The 17,041-nt window shown below is 42.6% G+C and overlaps 1 protein-coding gene across 1 annotated transcript; it reads right to left on the reverse strand.

The window, feature by feature from the left end:
* Window positions 1-3,010: 3,010 nt before the first annotated feature.
* On the reverse strand, window positions 3,011-16,850 carry LOC140691495 (trafficking protein particle complex subunit 9-like). Its single transcript, XM_072955144.1, has 2 exons — window positions 16,707-16,850; window positions 3,011-3,534 (listed from the first exon to the last, which is right to left on the reverse strand). Exons 1-2 carry the CDS (start codon window positions 16,752-16,754, stop codon window positions 3,286-3,288), a joined length of 297 nt encoding a protein of 98 aa, XP_072811245.1. The 5' UTR covers window positions 16,755-16,850; the 3' UTR covers window positions 3,011-3,285.
* Between the last annotated feature and the right edge of the window lie 191 nt (window positions 16,851-17,041).

Consider the following 17,041-nt stretch of genomic DNA (forward strand, 5'->3'; position numbering starts at 1 on the left):
CACACACACTTCTCTCTCAGAACTGAGCATGTGGAGCGACGTTCGTTCATCCAGCACAAAGGGAACGGGTTGCAGGAGAAACCCTTACTCTGGTTTCTCAGTCTGTTTCCTAGTGCCGGTTTGAAGTGCCTGCCGTTTTCACTGTAAAACCGAGTTGGAGCTTGTACCTCCCCATATATATGTACAGATTGGAGTTTGCAACTGAAAAGAAACTTTGTGTTCCCTTCAAGCTATGTGAAGGACGACTTTCACACCCAGTTATCTCTCAGAACTGAGCATGTGGAGAGACGTTCGTTCATGCAGCAAAAATGGAACGGGTTGCAGGAGAAACCCTTACTCTGGTTTCTCAGTCTGTTTCCTAGTGCCAGTTTGAAGTGCCTGCCGTTTTCACTGTAAAACCGTGTTGGAGTTTGGACCTCCCCATATATATGTATGGAGTGGAGTTGACACCTGAAAAGAAACTTTGTGTTCCTTTCAAGCTAGGTGAAGGACGGCTTTCACACACACTTATCTCTCAGAACTGAGCATGTGGAGAGACGTTCGTTCATCCAGCACAAAGGGAACGGGTTGCAGGAGAAACACTTACTCTGGTTTCTCAGTCATTTTCGTAGTGCCGGTTTGAAGTTCCTGGGGTTTGCACTTTAAAACCGAGTTGGAGGTTGTTCCTCCCCATATATATGTATTTACCATATGCCGACACAAAAGAAGAGAATGTAGTAAAGATAAAGTGGCTGAAATCAATGTCCGGAAAACCTTGCTAAGTTTCCTAAATGTCCCAACTTAACTAACCACAGGAGTGCCGCATCAAGAATGGGGCAAATAGTACCTTGTGGATTTTTTTTTAATAAATAAATAATGATCCACTTCCTACCACCGGCAATTATGATTAGACTGATTATTAGTTCTTACAACAAATAGTGTAGGAATCATAATTTCTACTTGATTCAAACCACTTCTTCTATTAAATTTGTATCTTTTTTCTTCAGACGGATTTGTGCCATTTGACCTAGTGATAAAATTTTCAACTGGCTTTTATTAAAAATATTCACCATAGTGAGAGTTTATTACATCAACTATTCCTTTATGGGAAACCCTTGTGCCTTGTCACTCTCTTTCATAATATTTCCTGTGGAAAATTCAATCCTTCATTCAGGAAAAGACTGAGCAATATTTCTCATGGAAATCCGTCCTAAACTGCAACCCAAGAAAATGAAATTGACACTGAGCAGCCCGTGAAGCCGGCAGACACATGCAGTGCACTGTTGTGTTCCCTCCTCCAATTTTTGTAACCAGCAGGGAAATTTGTATCTCAAGAAATAGACATAAACAATTTTCAGGACCTGAGCACACAGTTTCCCTTACAGGGTTTAGTGGGCTTCCATTTAATTCTATGAGAAATGTTTAAAACAACAGAACAACAGCTGAGATAGGGTTTAAAATAACTTTTATTTCAGTGAAAATAAAGCCAACTGACTGTTATCATTTTTACTTTATTTGATCTCACTCTCTTACTTTACCTTCCCAACCTCCTCCACAATATGATGGTGAACATCCCCTCCTGGGTCAGAAATCTAAGTAGAAATTACCAATCACATTGAGGTGTGCTTTGTTGTTTTATTTTTCAAAACAACCAAGTTTCATTCATATGATTTAATAATTAAGATCAGAAACAAAGTCTACTCAATAAATGGTAGACAACACATGTTGTCATAGCTGCTCATCAGGTTTGGCCCCACGTTACACACTTTTACATGGACATGTGCCATGTGCTGTCATGGGAAACGGTGAGTGGGGACAGGGCCTCTGCTCTCACAGGGCACACAGCCTGGTGGGGCAGGCGGTGTTCAATCATTGCCCTTTTCTCTTTAATATACTTACAAATTATGGGAAATGCTATTTAAAAAGAACAAAATGAGTCAATGAAAGTGAAAAATACAAGGACAGTATTTAGGCTGAGGGAAGACAGGGAATCTCTTTGAAGATCTGACACTCCACTGAGACCCAAAGGACAACTCTGGCACTGAAGGTGAAGGGCAGGGACACACTGATAAAGGGCTGAAATCCAGAATATAACAAAATTTCTTTACACTCAACAAGAAGGATGAATAACCTGATTAAAAAATGAGCAAAATTCCTGAACACACACCTCATCAAAGAAGAAATCTGGATGCCAAAGAAGCCTTTGGAAAGATGCTCCACAGCACCTGTCATCAAGGGGATGCAGACTGAAACAGCGAGATACCACTGCACACCTGTCAGAACTGCCAAAATTCAGAACACTGACAGCACCGAATGCTGGTGAGGATGTGGAGCACCAGAAATTATAATGCATTGTTGGTGGGAATGAAAAATGGCCCAGGTACTTTGGAAGACGGTCTGGCAATTTTTTACAGAGCTAGACGTAATTCTAACATATGATCCGGCAACTGTGCTCCTTGGTGTTTACTCGATGAAATGGAAACTTATGTTCACACACAAATCTGCATACAGATGTTAATAGCAGCTTTATTCATACTCAACAGGATTCAGAAGCAACTAAGCTCTTCTTCAGTAGGTGAATGGATAAATAAACTGTGGTCCCGCCAGAAAATGGACTATTATTTGGTGCTAAAATGAAATGAGTTATCAAGGAATGGAAAGACATGGAGGAACCTTAAATGCATATTACCAAGTGAAAGAAGCCAATCTGGGAAGTTTCAGCAACTGTCTGATTCCAACTGTATGGTGTTCTGGGAAAGGGAAAAACACAGAGACTGAAAGATCAGTGGCTGCCAGAGGCTAGAGGGGAAAGAGCAATGAATGAGGTGCAGCACGGAGCATTTTAAGGTCACTAAGACAGACGACTCTGTATGATGCTGTGATGGTGGAAACATGTCATTGTACATCTGTCCAAACCCACAGAGTGCACAACACAATGTGTAAATCCTAGTGTCAACTATGGGCTATGGGTGATGATGACATGTCAGTGTAGGTTCACCCATTGTCACAAATGTACACTCTGGTGCAGGTGTCAATATTGAGGAGGCTGTGGGGGCAAACTGCAGTTCATACACCCAATCCAGCCCCAGCCACCACTGTTAATAAAGCTCTATGGGTGTGTGGACTATCTGGCTGTTCTGGCATCTAAACAGTAGAGCTGAGCAGCTGCACCAGAGATCAGGAGGTTTTCAGACCCTGAAATATTTACCCCCAAGCCCTTGAAAGGAAAAGTCTGCTGAGCCCTGTTCTAAATGAATCAAGATTCACCCTGATGAGGCAGGACAGCAGGGCCCAAACCAGGCATGGTTAATGGGGCTGAAGCAATGTTTTAGTTCCAACACATTTGCTGAAGTCCTGCAAGTCCAGTGACAGACTGTAGCCAGGAAGCGTCTGCAGGAGGAGTCGGGAGCAGGCCTTCCCGCCAGGCTCCGGGATGCCGGGGGCCGCGTGCCGCACGGGGGCCACCCGCTTGAAGAAGGTGGACTTGCAGTGGAAGCCGATCAACTCGTAGAGCTCGGAGAGGATGCTGCACGGCTGAATTTTCTCCTCAGAACGCTGAAGCACAGGGAGAAAAGCAACAAGCATCTGAATGAAACACGTAAGTGAAAAAAGACCCATAAAAATGGTTTTCCCTTAAAACAGAGACCCGATGACACAGGAAGGAAGAGGAAGGCTGACTTAGTGCACTGATGGGACCGGATGCAGAAACGCAGGGAAGCAGCACTGTGCAGACACTCCAGACCCCCTCTGGGCCCCACCTCTCCGCATTCCACCTGTCCCTTTACTAGAAAAGCCCGTATTCCCTGAAATAGAGGAATCTGCTACCTAAACATGGGACACAGAGAAGGGAAAGAGGAAAAGGAAGGGAAAGTAAAGGAACAACAGTTCATCTAGACCCTAGGGTCTGGGCGGGACTTTCACCAAACACACAACTTCTCAAAGCACAGAGCGCACAGGGAGAGGCTGACAGAGTGACTGCGACTTCTGCTCCTAAAGCACCCAGCTACCTGTCAGCACACGCTGCGCCCATTACTGAATCATTACAATCATCTCAGAAACAACTACTACCCCGGCTCACAGGCAAGGAAATCTGAAACTCGGGGAGGAATTATTATCATCCTGGACAAAGTCCCACAGCCCAGTAGTCTCAGAGCCTCCGGCAGACCCTGGGCTAAAATGCTCCTCATCACCACGGGCCCTGAGACTCAGGCTGAGGCCACGTCAGGTCTGCACGGGCCCAGAGCACAGTCTGTGGGACAGGGAATGCTCCCACTCGAAGTGCCAGGTCAAGGCCCTCAGGAACTTGTGTAATGAAACCAAATCCCCAAACTCATTTCCAACCCACTGCCCTGTCCGGGAGGACTGCTCGGCACAACTGCGCTGTCACCTGTGCACAGGCTGAGCAAGGGGCCCAGACAGTGATGTGACCTCCCAGTGGAAGTGGCTCGGAGACCACTTCATCACAGGACAGATTCTCCCAGCTTCCAACGTTAACTCTCCATTCCATTTCCAACTGGAAAGTAAGTTTAGACTTGTTTTCCTCTCTTAGAAACAAAGAGAGCGGTAACATCAGAGGGAAACTCAAGACTGAGGAAGAGTCTCCTGGTCATTTGCAAGGATAGGCCGGGGAGGGAACAGAGACAGGGATCAGAAAGACCCGTGTTCCAGTCCAAAGTCTGCACGTCACTCGCTTTGACAGTTTCCTTTTTAATACAGGTGATAAAATCTAATTATGATTTTTGGGAAAACTAAATGAAATAATGTATTCCACTAGCATAGGTGTAAAATCCTCCATGAGTGTTCCAGAAATGGACGTGATCGTGGTTAGTTACTGTCTGCCAATTCTTGTGTTCTCAGCTCACATCACCCAACCAGAGATGTGCGAGAGAATGCCTCACCAGCCAGCAGCCTTCTCCAACTTGGAAACTTACAGTGTCTGAAGAGCAGGCAGTGTTGGATGCTTTGCGGCACTCTGGAGGTAGCACTCCAGTGATGACTTTAAAAAGCTGGGGAGAATTTAGGGGACCATACAGTTCAAATACAGAGTACTCATTCCATGTCTACAAATATTCATCTCTAGCCATGATGATTAAGAGAGGAAATACACATTCAAACATACATCATTTTCCCACATAAGTGCATCAAAACAATTTGGAAAGAGTGTAACTTTCTTCTCTAGATCACACAGCGGGGATTACAAGGTTTGTACTGACAGCCCTACTTGTAAATCATCTGCAAACGTAACTGGGTCCACTATCAGTCATCATAATTTGAAGGGAATGTTAGAAAAGAAAAAAGCCAAGCTAATACTCTCCAATCTTTTGTTTGGTTATGATGTCACAGAGGAGATGGACAGCTCAATAAGGAACCACTCTGCCGTGATCACGGAGCCGGGGAGCGGGATGTGCGGCAAGATGTATGACGCAGCCGCAACTGTGCCCATGATTCTAGGCAGGTACCCAAAGTCACCTTGACAAGGTGTGAAACGTTTATGCCCACGTCCTCATAACCTGACATGTATTAAGGAGAAATGGAAACTTATAAACGGCCAATACCCTTGGTGGATACACCGTCCAAAGAGCAAAGTCACAGTTTGACAACTGGCCATCCCGGTACCTTGGGATTCATTCTTGAAGAACCTTAAAAACCACTCCTCTGTCCTCAAGAAGTGCTGCCTACTAGTCCTATCTTTGGCTCATGGATACCACATGTTGAAGTGAACTTCAATGTCTGCACAGATTTGACTGTCTTTCTCCAGGTTCACGTGTCCATTCTGAAGAGGCCTGAGTTAGGTCCAAATTCCTTAAGATTAATTCCCTCCAGTGACAACTCAACGAGCCTGTAATTACAAGCCAACTGAACAGGACTGTCCTCAGCGAAAAATGTCACCAACCCTTCACTGCTTTCTTAAACTCCTCTCCTGGTTAATTGCAACATACTAACACCACCCTCCACCAAGTTCCCCAACTATGTCAAATAGAAAGTAAGGTCCATAAAAGAGGAGACAACTCCATAGTCACCTTTGAATTCCTAGCATAAAGTAATGTCAATAAATAGAACTATGATTATGGCTTCTTTCCTTTAAAACCTTTCTGGTTATTTAAATGAGACCATGGAAGGGAGGTGTTTGAGTCCAGTATCTTGATCCAGAAGACTCTGGAGGCCTTTTTCAGAATGGCTGTCCACTGATTCATTCAAAACACACCTTCTCTTTCCGGGAGGAGCTGTGATTTTCTGCCATGGGTTTGTGGTCACTCTCATGCCAGAACAGCTTTAAACTAAATCCTTACTTTGGATATGTTATTTTTTCCCGCTTCCAAAAAATTTTACTTTCCTTACTTCCTTGCCTTGAGGAATGCTTTTATTCTTTTCTTTCTAATTCAACCTTTTATAAAGCAGGATTCTCAGGATGTGCTTGGCCTTATATAAGAACAGCCATCCAACTCCCAGTGTGAGAGGCCACAGGCTCACCTCCTGCCCTCCTGCCAGGGCAACTGAAACTCAGTTCAGGAGCCAACCGGCACCCCAGGGCTTCTAAGGCTCACGTATCTCCCAGAATCCCTGCTTTCTGGTTTGTCTTGGCTTCTGAGAATTTCCCCTCACTTTCTTGACAATTAGCTGTGCAGCTTGAAAGATGAGGAAGGAAGGTTTTATTTCTTAATCAGAATTTAAAGGAACTTATGTAATTAAGTTTTCATGAGTTTCTAGAACCCTCCATTGCTGAGACAGAAAACACACAAGATATTTTCTAAATTTAGCTATCATGTGCATTTTTTCTTTGCTTTTGTTTTGTTAACAGCTAATAGACATTTTTTAATTAAAAAATAAAATAAGGTCCCAAATAAGATAGAAAATTGAAGGGGCAAACAAAATTAAAGAGCAAAGACAGAAAAATGATAAGTACTCTACAAAGTTAATAGAATAAATACACTATGGATCAGACCAGCAATTCTCAGTAACAGCTAATTGAAACCTGACCATGAGGTAAAACCTCTCTCCTGTCAGGAGATGACCAACAGAAAATAGAATTAAATCAACAACCTAAAATTCTAAGTCTGGCGAGGTATAGATATCTACCAGCTAAGTGTGTCTTCTTCTGGAAAAGAGGGAGACTCACCAGCTCTTTTCTGTGGAGCCTGAGCCCAGGGGAGGACAGTGAAGTGTGTTCTGTAAGTACCCAATTAGCAAAGTGAGTGATGAATAAAGAGATGTGAGCTTTGATGAGAGATGATACTACTATTCACTTGTCCTGTAAAGTATGTCTTCGCGTTCAGAGATCAATATCTCAGCAGGAAAATGCACAGCCCGGGACCAGACCACTTCTGTGATTGTGACACTGCACTTAGATGTCTCAAGGGCACCTCCAACTCCACCTGCAAAGAGCTAACTTCACGGTGTTCCTCCCATAGCCATCCTGCCCAGGGCCCTTGGTCGGGGGCAAGGTCTCCCAGCCTCTCCCAGCTCAGGCCAATCACTCACAGATGTGACAAGACCCCTCCTTCAGGGGCAAATTTCCTCAGTCAACGAGATCCACCACCCACACCTGTCCTACCAGGTACTCACTGGCACTCCCTCAGCACTGACTCTGTGCTGGGGACCATGCTGCACACTGTGCACACGTTATCTCACTGGATCTACACAGCAGTCCTGGGAGTTCGGTACATCACTGCTTCTATTGATTAGATAAATTGTTTCACTTCCTTGGGTGTGTCATCCAAAGTGACACGGCTACTGAGCCACAAACCTGGGACTGAAAATCACTTGAAAATTGAACACTGCTACACCTCGCAGCCACCCTACTCTGACTCATCACATCACCTCCTGCCGAGCCTTCTAAATGTTTCTAAGCATTCTACAAGACAAAAGTGATCTACGAGAGCATCGCACTAGCCTACTTAAAATCTGTCAATGACGGTCCACTGCTCTTAGGAGAAAGCCCCACCGGGCCTGAGCACAGCCCAACGGCCCGGCATCCGCTTTCCCTGCGCGGCCGCGCCGCCTCACCCACCACGCAGCTCTACACGTGCAGCGTCCAGGACAGGGATGCTGACTCCGTACAACCCGGGGCTCGTCTCACTCAAACAATGATCACCCTCTTCAGTGGTTACCTTCTTCAATACTGAATCTCAGAAAAATATTTTCTCTGGATGAATCAATATCTTTTTCCTTACAACTTCCCATCATTGATAATGAGCTCCCCCCAAAAGAGAGAAGACCTAATCCTCAGTCTCCTTATCTGTAAAGTGCAAATAACAGGGAAATATGAGAGGTTTTATTAGAAGTAATATTCATGTGAGGCTGAGGGACAATTCCCAACATACAGTAAGTACTCAATATGTGCTTACTTAATATTAATAAGAATAGATTACATTCCAGCAACCTTAAATCAATGCTTTATGGCTTTGTCTAAAAGACTACCGACAAACTGTTGGACGAACTGTTTTGAGCAGATCAGCACAAGTGTACTGGGCGAGGTAAGCGCTGACTCCAGTTACAGCTGCAACCAACCAGCACTACGGGGCGGGAGCAGTTTGCTCAAACTCTTACATGTTGCTTGAGCATTTAGTTGTAGTTATTGAATAAAGACAGGTATTATTTACTCAAAGCTCCTGAAACATAAATCTTCAAAGATTGATGCAAATTATGTTTCAAGTACAACACTCTCACTAGAAATTACTTGAAAATTATAGTCTTAGCTCCTCCGCACATCAAAACAGCATTTTCCTAATGTATCTGACTATGTACTCTGAAAGGATTGTTTAAAAGAAATTAAGATGAAGCCATCCTGAATAAGATCTCAGTATCATCTACACAAACCCCACCCAAAGGTCTCATTTCTCACTTCCACATAGGTGTTCAGAAGGCTTAAGCTGGGTCTTGGTTTCTTATGACACGGGGGTGGGAAGAATTGTGGATAGATCAATGTAGCAAATATAAACCTAGTGTATTTGCTATGTAGGAATCCTAGAAATAAATAAATTGATATATATAGTCCCACCCTTATGAAGCTAAGCCGTTCCATTTACAACTGCATAAAAAATAAAATGAGAGATACATTTAACAAAAGTTTACAAGATTTGTACATTGAATATTTTGAAGTATCACCAAAAAAAATTTAAAATATCTTCATATATGGAAGGCATCCCATGATCATGCAATGGTAGAAAATATTGTTAAAAATGTTAAGACTTCCCAAAGTAATCTACATATTTAATGGAATCCCTATCAAAATTCCAGCTGACTTCTTTGCAAAAATTGAAAAACTGATCCCAAAATTCATATTGAAAGCAAGGGACCCAGGTCAGCCAAAACAATCTTGAAAAAGAAGAGCAAATTTGGAGGACTCACTCAAAGGTTACAGCAAATCTATAGCACTCAAGTCATTATGCTTCTGTCATAAGTTTGGATGCAGAAATCTATGAGACACAATAAAAAATCCTGGGGGGAAACTTACATTTACAGTCAGTTTTCCAGAAATGTGCCAACAACATTCCATTGAAAGTACAGTCTATCCAACAAATGGAGCAGAGACACCTGGGTATCTGAAGGCAAAAGAATGAATCTGGAATCTGGACCCCGTATTTTATATAACAAATATTAATTCAAAATGGATCACAGACAGAAACGTAAAAACTAAATATATGAACTTTCTAAAAGAAGACATAGTATGAATCTTTGTGGTCATAGGATAGGCTATGGCTTCCTAGATACAATACCAAGAGCACAAGTGATAAAACAAAATAGATAAAATGGACTTCATCAAATTAAAATCATTTGTTACAAAGAACAACATCAAGAGTGTGAAATGAAAGGGGAAAGGGGTAGCTCAAATGATAGAGTGCGTGCTAAGGAAGAAAAACAAAATGAATAAATCTAATTACCTCCCCTATAAAGAAATTGTTTTAATGTTTAAAAAAATTAAAGTGAAATGACAATCTGCAGAATAGGAGAAAAATCTTGCAAAGCATATATCTAATAAGAGACTAGTATCCAGGATATAAAACAAATGCTTACAACTGAACAATACAAAGAAAATCGACCCAATTTTTTAATTTGCCAAGGATTTAAATAGATACACAATTGGCCAATAAGCATCTGAAAAGATGCTCAGCATCACTAGCGAAATCAAAATCAAAATGAGATCTCATTTTAAACTCACTAGGATGGTTATAATCAAAACATGGACAATAACAAGTGTCAGTCAGGAGGCAGAGAAATGGATACCCTCAATATGCAGCCGTTGGAAAGGGGCAATGGTGCAGCTTCTTTGGAAGAGCCCGATGTTTCCTCAAAAGGTTAGAGTTATGTGGCTGAGCAATTCCACTCCTACATGTAGAGTCATCCTTCAGTGTCCTCGGGGGGTTGGTTTCAGGAACCCCCCACCCTGGATACCATAATCCAAGGATGATCAAGTCCCTTTGCAATCAGCCATCTGGATCCATGAAGTGGAAACTACAGATATGGTGGGCCAACTGTACAGCCAACAGAATGGAAATGTATTCTCACAAAAACTTGCACATCAATATTCATAGCAGTATCATTCAGAGTAGCTAAAAGTCACTAAAAATATCCATCCATCAATGAATGGATAAACAAAATTACCAAGAATAGTCCCACAAACTTTTGGTAATTGAATCTTTGACAAAGGAGGTGAGAACATACAATTGAGCAAAGACAGCCTCTTCAGCAAATGGTGCAGGGAAAACTGCACAGCTGCATGTAAATCAATGAAGTTAGACTACCCCCTCACAACATACAAAAAAATGAATTCAAAATGGCTTAAAGACTTAAAATTGTAGACAAGACACTATAAACCTCTTAGAAGAAGACATAGGCAAAACATCTGACATATATCTCAACAATATTTTCCAAGAGCAGTCTACTCAAGCAATAGAAATACAAGCAAAAATATACAAGTGGGTTCTAATTAAACTTACAAGCTTTTGCACAGAAAAGAAAACAAAAATTAAAGCAAAAAGACAACCTATGGAGTGGGAGAAAATAGTTGCATTAAATGAAAGTGACAAGGGCTTAATTCCCAGAATATGTAAACAGCTTTTACACTTGATAAAAAAGAAAAACAAACAATTCAATCCAAAAATGGGCAGAAGACCTAAAGAAACATTTCTCCAATGAAGACATACAAATGGCCAATAGGCACATGAAAAAATGCTCAATATCATTATCAGAGAAATGCAAATCAAAACTGCAAACAAGTATCACCTTTCACCAGTCAGAATAGCCATCATTCAGAAGTTCATAGACACTAAATGCTGGAGAGGCTGTGGAGAATTGGGAACACTCCTACACTGTGGTGGGAATGCAGTTTGGTGGAGCCATTGTGGAAAACTGTATAGAGGTTCCTCAAAAGACAAAACCTTGGGGGCCCAGATGACACAGCAATCCCACTCCAGGGCATATATCCGAAAGGAAACGTAATTCAAAAAGACACTTTCACCCCAATGTTCACAGCAGCATTATTTACAATATCAAGACATGGAAACAACCTAAATGTCCACTGACAGACGACTGGATAAAGAGGTTGTAGTATATATGTCCAATAGACTACTATTCAGCAATAAAATAATAATAAAATAATGCCATTTGCAGCAATATGAATGGACCAGGAGAATGACATTCTAAGTGAAATAAGCCAGAAAGAGAAAGAAAAATACCATATGAGATCGCTCACATGTGGAATCTAAAACAAACAAAAACAAAAACAAAAACAAAGGAACAAAAAGATAAACTTATCTACAGAACAGAAACAGACACAGAGACATAGAAACCAAACTATGGTTACCAGAGGGGAGAGGGTGTGGAATGAATAAATTGGGAGTTCAAGATTTGCAGATGCTGAGTATGTATACAATAAACAGCAAGTATATACTGTATAGCACAGGAGAATATATTTAATAACTTATAGTAACTTATGTTTAAAAAGAATATGAAAATGAATGCAGGTATGTTCCTATTTAACTGAAGTTTTGTGCTGTACACAAGAAACTGACGCAACACTATAAACTGACTAGACTTCAATGAAAATATTTTTAAATAGACCAAAAACGAAAAAAAAAGGAAAAGGATATTATCAAACAAAAAGAATAATGTACTGATTCAGGCTACAATATGAATGAACTTTGAAAATTTATGCTAAAATAAGCCCGACACAAAAGGGCAAATAGTGCCCTTTAAGGTGAACTGTATCTAAGCATTTATTGTACTACTCCTGTAAATTTTCCGGAGTTTTGAAGTCTATCAATATCAAAATAAAATGTATTATTCATTAAAAACTTAAAACCCTTCCTCACAGGAGGGCTTTAATTATTAAATGCAGAAAAGCATGTAAAACTCTTGGAACAACAATTTTCACGTCCACACACAGTCACTGCTGTCACTGCCACTCAGAGTGTGGTGCCAGCGCTGATGAGAGCTGCCTCCACTCGCTCCCCTGCAGACAGGAGTGAAGGCCTGAGCTTTGACAGGCAGGGTTTGCGTGAACCTGGGTCAGCCACAGCCACGTCCCAGACTCTGCGTTACCCAAATTTCTTATACAAACTGCAACATGTAATGTAAACACTCTAGAGGGATGTATCTTACAACACAGGGAATACAGACAATGTTTTACAGTAACTATAAATGGAGCATCTATTGTACACCTGAAACATATATTTCAAATCAGCTATGTCTTTATAAAAAATTAAAAAATAATTTAAAAATGTTATCCCTTTAATATTCAATTTGGTTTTTAATTAACTACTAAACAGCTTAGAATATATAAAAGCATTTAAGTGTGATGTTTGTTTACATATTTATTTACTTCAGCCTCCTGCTAAAAGAGAAATTAAACAATTTTTTAAACACAGCTTAACAACCATAACAACAAAAAGGCAAAACTGAGAGTGAAGAGAAAATGGAGATTCAATACTTAAATGAAACCAGGGGGAGGTAAACTCATAAAAATGGATTCCATGAAGTCAGGGCAAGTGTTAAAGGCCGACTAGAAATTCAGCTGTAAGATTCTTGGCAGCTAAAGCAAAAAGAAAAAGATGATGGGGCAGGTGGTAGAGCGTGTGCTTAGTGTGCACAGGGTCCTGGGTTCAAGCCCCAGGGCCTCCACTAACAGATAAATATACCTAATTACCTACCCCCCAAAAGAGCCCCAAAGAAAAGAAAAAGAGAAATTTCTTTCCAAAAAAATCCTGATATTAAATTTGGATTAAATACTTTAAAAATAAAAGGAAAATAGAAAAGATGAGTGACACTGTGAACAAAAACCCCAGCTGGGCTAACAAGCTAAGTCACAAATCTAAGTGTGATAAGTGTCGGTTTACTGATCTAAGTTTTGCTGGGCTAACTCGTAAATCTGAAGTTCAGTGTCAGTTTACTGGGCTAACAAGCTAACTCGTAAATCCAAGGTCAACAATTGTCAGTAACGTGATCTGTTCCAAATTGATAAGCTTCAGTGTACTGATTCCTTGCTTTTTGTTGTTTGAGCCTTATTGGCTAAAAGCCCCATACTTGTAATTAACCCTATAAAACCTCATGTGCACGGCTTGGATGTGCTCAGGGCTTGGGAACAGAAGCCCCTCTGAGCCCGCTGGCATAATAAATCTCAGTACTCCCACCCTCTGAGTGCTGCTTATTTCTTGGCTGGCCTGTTGTTTCCGTAACAACACAAGCGATAATGCCCGTGAGATAAATCTGCGATGGCTGCTGGCAGGTCCCCATGTCTCATGTGGGAAAATCTGAAACATATTTCTCACCACTCAGAGTCATCCTCAGCCCACCCCACATCTCCCGCTGTTAAATGCAGGAACACACGCAGGGCCCGGCCTTTGCTCTCTCTGTGTCATCACAGTGAGACAGGATGGAAGGGGGCAGAGCAAGCCATTCAAGAAAGACCACAGCAATTAACATCAAAATGGTGAAGAATTCAACCCCCAATAGGTCTTGAGGCTCAGGATGAAGAGATTTAACTTCTAGTAGATCCTGAGCTTCATTATACACCCATTGTAATAGTAACATGGTGAATAACACGGCCCCAGGCACCATGGCAGTCACAAGGCTAGCCACAAAAGGTCAAAGGGTGGAAAATGGCCAACTCCCTGGAATCCCAGCCCCTTGCCCTAAGGCTGGTCCTTCTACTTATTAGCATATGAAACCACGAAGCCCAAGAAAAGGAGCAACACAGAGCCACATCCCAGGAACCCCTCTCTCTACCTCTTCGGAGAAGGCCCACACTATTTCTGTGGAGTGTGTGCCTACTTTTAATCTGAGCATCAAACCCCCATACTTCGTGACGTTTCTCATGCCTGTCAATGTATCTCTCTGAATAAATCTACCTTTACTCAACACTGGCTTGTTCTTGAATTCTTTACTGCATGAAGCCAAGGAACAAAATCTGGTGGGGCACATCCCAGGGGCTCAACGGAAGCCTGGGACACAGCCCTTCTCATGGCCCACATATTTTTTCTTGTATCAACAGGACTGGGATGTGAAGTGAGGTCTGAGACCCCAGCTAAGGGACAGAAGCAGCCTCCAGGTCTCCAATTGGTGGGCAGCCTCTCCCCCATCAGGGGCCATGGGGTCTGCCTGGTTCTCTGTGTTTTTTGTTGTGCTGACTCCCCAGTCAGAGAGATTTCTCCTTAGGCCTGGCTCCACAAAACCCTTCTCTCCAAAATACAAGCACATCATGTCACAATCCTCTTGTTCAACCATGAATTGTTCAGCCAACTTTTTCCTTCCCCAGTTAAGTACCTAAATGTCCTCCCTGCCATCCCACCACTTCTTTCTTTTTGAGAACTCTGCACTCCCCACACACCATCCTGAACGCAGGTGCCTTGCTGGCTGGGACCGAGATGTTTCAGTCTCAAACATCCTGAGTCCTTTCTCTTTCCACTTTCTAACTTAAAAAGGCCTTCCTGTGTCTCCCACCGCTCTGATTCTGAACGTCAAAAAATGCTCAGGTTACATTCACTCTGTGAATACCTCCCAGGTTTTGGCTAGGTTTCCTTCCCAAGATCTTCATTAAGGAGCTGCATCAAGAAGTTTAAAGGGGCTATTCTTACATTTGAGTGGAGGAGCCTGCAAGAAATTTAAATGGCTTTGAAGAGAGAGTTAACCAGGGACAGAGAGGTCGCAGGTCCTAGTCAACAGTGTCATGAGGCAAAATGTTCTTCAAAGGCTCAGAGTGGCTTCTGAACACGGAGTCGGCAGGGAGGAGGTGACAGGCAGTGAGTGGGGTGAGAGACACAGGGTACGGTCCCCCAGCAGGGGAAGAATTGGTTATTTTCTAGTTTTCCAATTTCTTACTACCTTTTTCTCTTATTGCCACATACCATTTCCTACGAATTAAGCATATCAATGTCAGTCATTTGGGCCACTTGGGAGAAGCTGCACGATGCCATTCACAGGGCTGGGACATGACAGCCACACCAGTCTAGGTTGAAAGACCAGTGGGGGTATTTCCATGGTAATCACGGGCATGCAGCAAACTCCCCAGCTTCAATGACCTCCTCTCAAAGTTGGCGCCAATAAAACTACCAAGCAAAATGCGTGATGATTCTGGCCAACATCTGTTTATTAGTTAAGTGCCTGTGACACCTGCCACTTAATAGGGAATGAGTACGATCAACGAGGCCCTGTCTACCTGGCCACACGCGCCCTGCCTTCCTGCCTTGGTGCAGCAGCACAGCTTGTTTAGCTGAGATGAGCGCCCCCAGAGCAGCCCCGACGGGAAAGCTCCCAGCTCTGCACGGCCAGACGTGTTCCTTTCCTTCTCAGAGCTGATCACAATTTGCTGTCGTCTGTTTTTATGTTTATCCCTTTTGTAACTGCCTCTCCTCCGGAGATTTTGCTCAAGCAGCACAGGACCAGGTGTGTCTTGTGGCCTGCCGGATATTCTGGGCTGGGAAACAGCCGAGCCCACATCTGGCTCTGGTGCTGAACGGAGAGAGCAGAAGGCCCAGGAGCCCATGCTGAACCGAGGCCCCTGCACACAAAATTATGGTCTGACTTTGGGCAAATTACACAGTCTTTTTTACCCTGAGATTCCTCATCTGTCCATAAAAATAACTGCCCATGGCACACAGAGTTACAAGTATTAAAGGAAATCACCAAATTCACAAAGTAGCCAAGGGGCTACCAGTGCATCCTAAACAGACACATGCTGCCTTTAAGGCTCTGACACACACCAAGCGTGGTGGTCGAACAAAGTGTACACTGCTAAGTGTCAGTGTGTTAAGTGCTTCATGTGTGCTATAATAATCTTCAGAACTTACAACAAGCCCAGGAAGTAACGAATATTATCATGCCCATTTCACAGACTCACCATCAGTTTAAGAGAGGTTACATTCAAGTCCAAGGCGCTATGGTGAGTAAATGGCGATTTCAACCTGAATATGGGCCCAGGCCTGGGCTCCATCTCTGTCCCATCCACCTGACCACTGCCTATGAATTCCACCTGTCCAATACCCAAGTTGAAGCCAGCCAGCTCTTAAATGCAATGTGTGTCACCATTTGTCAATGTTGGTTCATTACCATAAACAGTTCTCAGAAAGCACTTCAGAAAGGAAAGTTGGACTCACATACATGCCCACAAAGAAGAAGAATTCTGCCTTGCCTTCTCCTGTAACGTGCAGAAACCCTTCCCATTCACCACCGAATCCTTTTGTATGCTTCCTCCGTGTTCATGTTTACACATGGCTTATTAAAGTAGAAGTTACCTGCAGTAATTCCATCTCGGTTCCATTCCAAGCTTCCAGATTATCCATAATCAGGGTAATACCATAATTTTCTGTGAATGAAAACACTACAAATTGAATGAAAATATTGCAACCATGTCACTAAACAAAGAATGCTGAAAACAAGTCATCAGCGGCTGCCGCCACCCCCAGTGAAGACAGGCCTGCAGCCATTCACAATGGTGCCCTCTGAGCAGACTCAGAATAAGAAAGGAAGATTACTGGCCCTAGATAGCTAGGTGCTTGTCTAAAGAATATATTCAGTGAGCCCAAATGTTGGCTTCCTCCCATATATTGAAAAGCATTAAATTCATGAA

The sequence above is a fragment of the Vicugna pacos genome, chromosome 35, assembly GCF_048564905.1.
Source record: "Vicugna pacos chromosome 35, VicPac4, whole genome shotgun sequence".
NCBI lineage: Eukaryota > Metazoa > Chordata > Mammalia > Artiodactyla > Camelidae > Vicugna > Vicugna pacos.